This window comes from Canis lupus, chromosome 33 (genome assembly GCF_003254725.2).
Source record: "Canis lupus dingo isolate Sandy chromosome 33, ASM325472v2, whole genome shotgun sequence".
In the NCBI taxonomy this organism is placed as follows: Eukaryota; Metazoa; Chordata; class Mammalia; order Carnivora; family Canidae; genus Canis; species Canis lupus.
The window spans coordinates 24,230,144-24,231,699 of NC_064275.1; the positions used below are offsets into that span (position 1 = coordinate 24,230,144).

Consider the following 1,556-nt stretch of genomic DNA (forward strand, 5'->3'; position numbering starts at 1 on the left):
GTATGAGTTGCTTTGTCTTTTGGTAAAAACAATTCACAGATGCGTGCACATTAAGATGTTTCCATATCACCTTCAATTCACCCTGCGTATTCCAATCTTACCCAAGGAGAAGTGAACAAACCACAACTGCATTGGGAAATTATATGCACTTCTATATTGAAAATAGATCAAGGACACATAGGTGAGGTGAAGAAAGATATAAGTGATCTAACCCACATAATTAACAAACTTGATCTAACCTTGTACTTAATGACTACAGAGTATACATTCTTTTTAAGCTCACATAGAACTGTTATAAAAATGACTATGTATGATTACAAGGTTTTGTTCACCCTGTAATAATTCATTGAACAACATATGTATGATTTGTGCATTTTTCTTTTTATAAGTATGTTAAATTTCAAAAAAGTTTGTTAAAAAACAAAAATTGACCATATATGAAGTCCCAAAGAAAGCCTCAGCAAATTCAAAGGACTAATATTACACAACGCTGTGATTAAATTAGATTTTTTTTTAAAGATTCTATTTATTTATTCATGAGAGACACAAAGAGAGACAGCCAGAGACACAGGCAGAGGGAGAAGCAGGCTCCCTGTAGGAAGCCCGACTTGGGATTCGATTCCAGGTCCCCAGGATCACGCCCTGGGCGGAAGGCGGAAGCTCAACTGGTGAGTCACCCAGGCGCCCTAAATTAGAAATTAACAATAAAAAATAGACAGAACAAACAATCTTTGGAAAGTGGAAAATGCACTTTTAAATAACTTATGAGTTAAGGAAAAAACATAATAGAAATTAAGAAATACTAAGAACTACATGACAATGAAAATACTAATAAAAACTTAGGGCTTTTTCTGCCATCTCTCTGAGCCGCCACAATGGTGCGCATGAACGTCCTGGAAGATGCTCTCAAGAGCATCAACAATGCTGAAAAGAGAGGCAAGCGCCAGGTTCTTATCCGGCCATGCTCCAAAGTCATCGTCCAATTTCTCACTGTGATGATGAAGCATGGCGAATTTGAAATCATCGATGATCACAGAGCTGGGAAAATTGTGAACCTCACAGGCAGGTTAAATAAGTGTGGAGTGATCAGCCCCAGATTTGATGTACAACTGAAAGATCTAGAAAAATGGCAGAATAACCTGCTCCCATCCCTCCAGTTTGGTTTCATTGTACTGACAACCTCAGCTGGCATCATGGACCACGAAGAAGCAAGACGATAACACACAGGAGGGAAAATCCTGGGATCCTTTTTCTAGGGATGTAATTCATACGTGCAAATAAAATGCCTCAATGGACAAAACAAAAACAAAAACTTAGGGATATATGCTAAAATGAAACAGACAAAATTACATGCATAAAAGCTATAGTACATAAAAATGAAAATGAATGAGGTAGGCATGCTGCTTAAGAAACTAGAAAAAGAACATTAGTGTAATCTCAAGAAAAATAAAAGAAATAAGTATAAGAGGAGAAACTGATTAGAGATAATAAACAAAATAAAAAGTGAGCTCTCTGAAAAGACAAAGTAGACAAACCTCTAGCAGGATGGATGAAGA

General features: G+C 36.7%; 1 protein-coding gene across 1 annotated transcript; it reads left to right on the forward strand.

Moving 5' to 3' along the window:
- Positions 1-848: 848 nt before the first annotated feature.
- Positions 849-1,296, forward strand: LOC112641188 (40S ribosomal protein S15a-like). The gene has a single exon (XM_035709841.2). It carries the CDS (start codon positions 876-878, stop codon positions 1,218-1,220), a length of 345 nt encoding a protein of 114 aa, XP_035565734.1. The 5' UTR covers positions 849-875; the 3' UTR covers positions 1,221-1,296.
- The last annotated feature ends 260 nt before the right edge of the window (positions 1,297-1,556 follow it).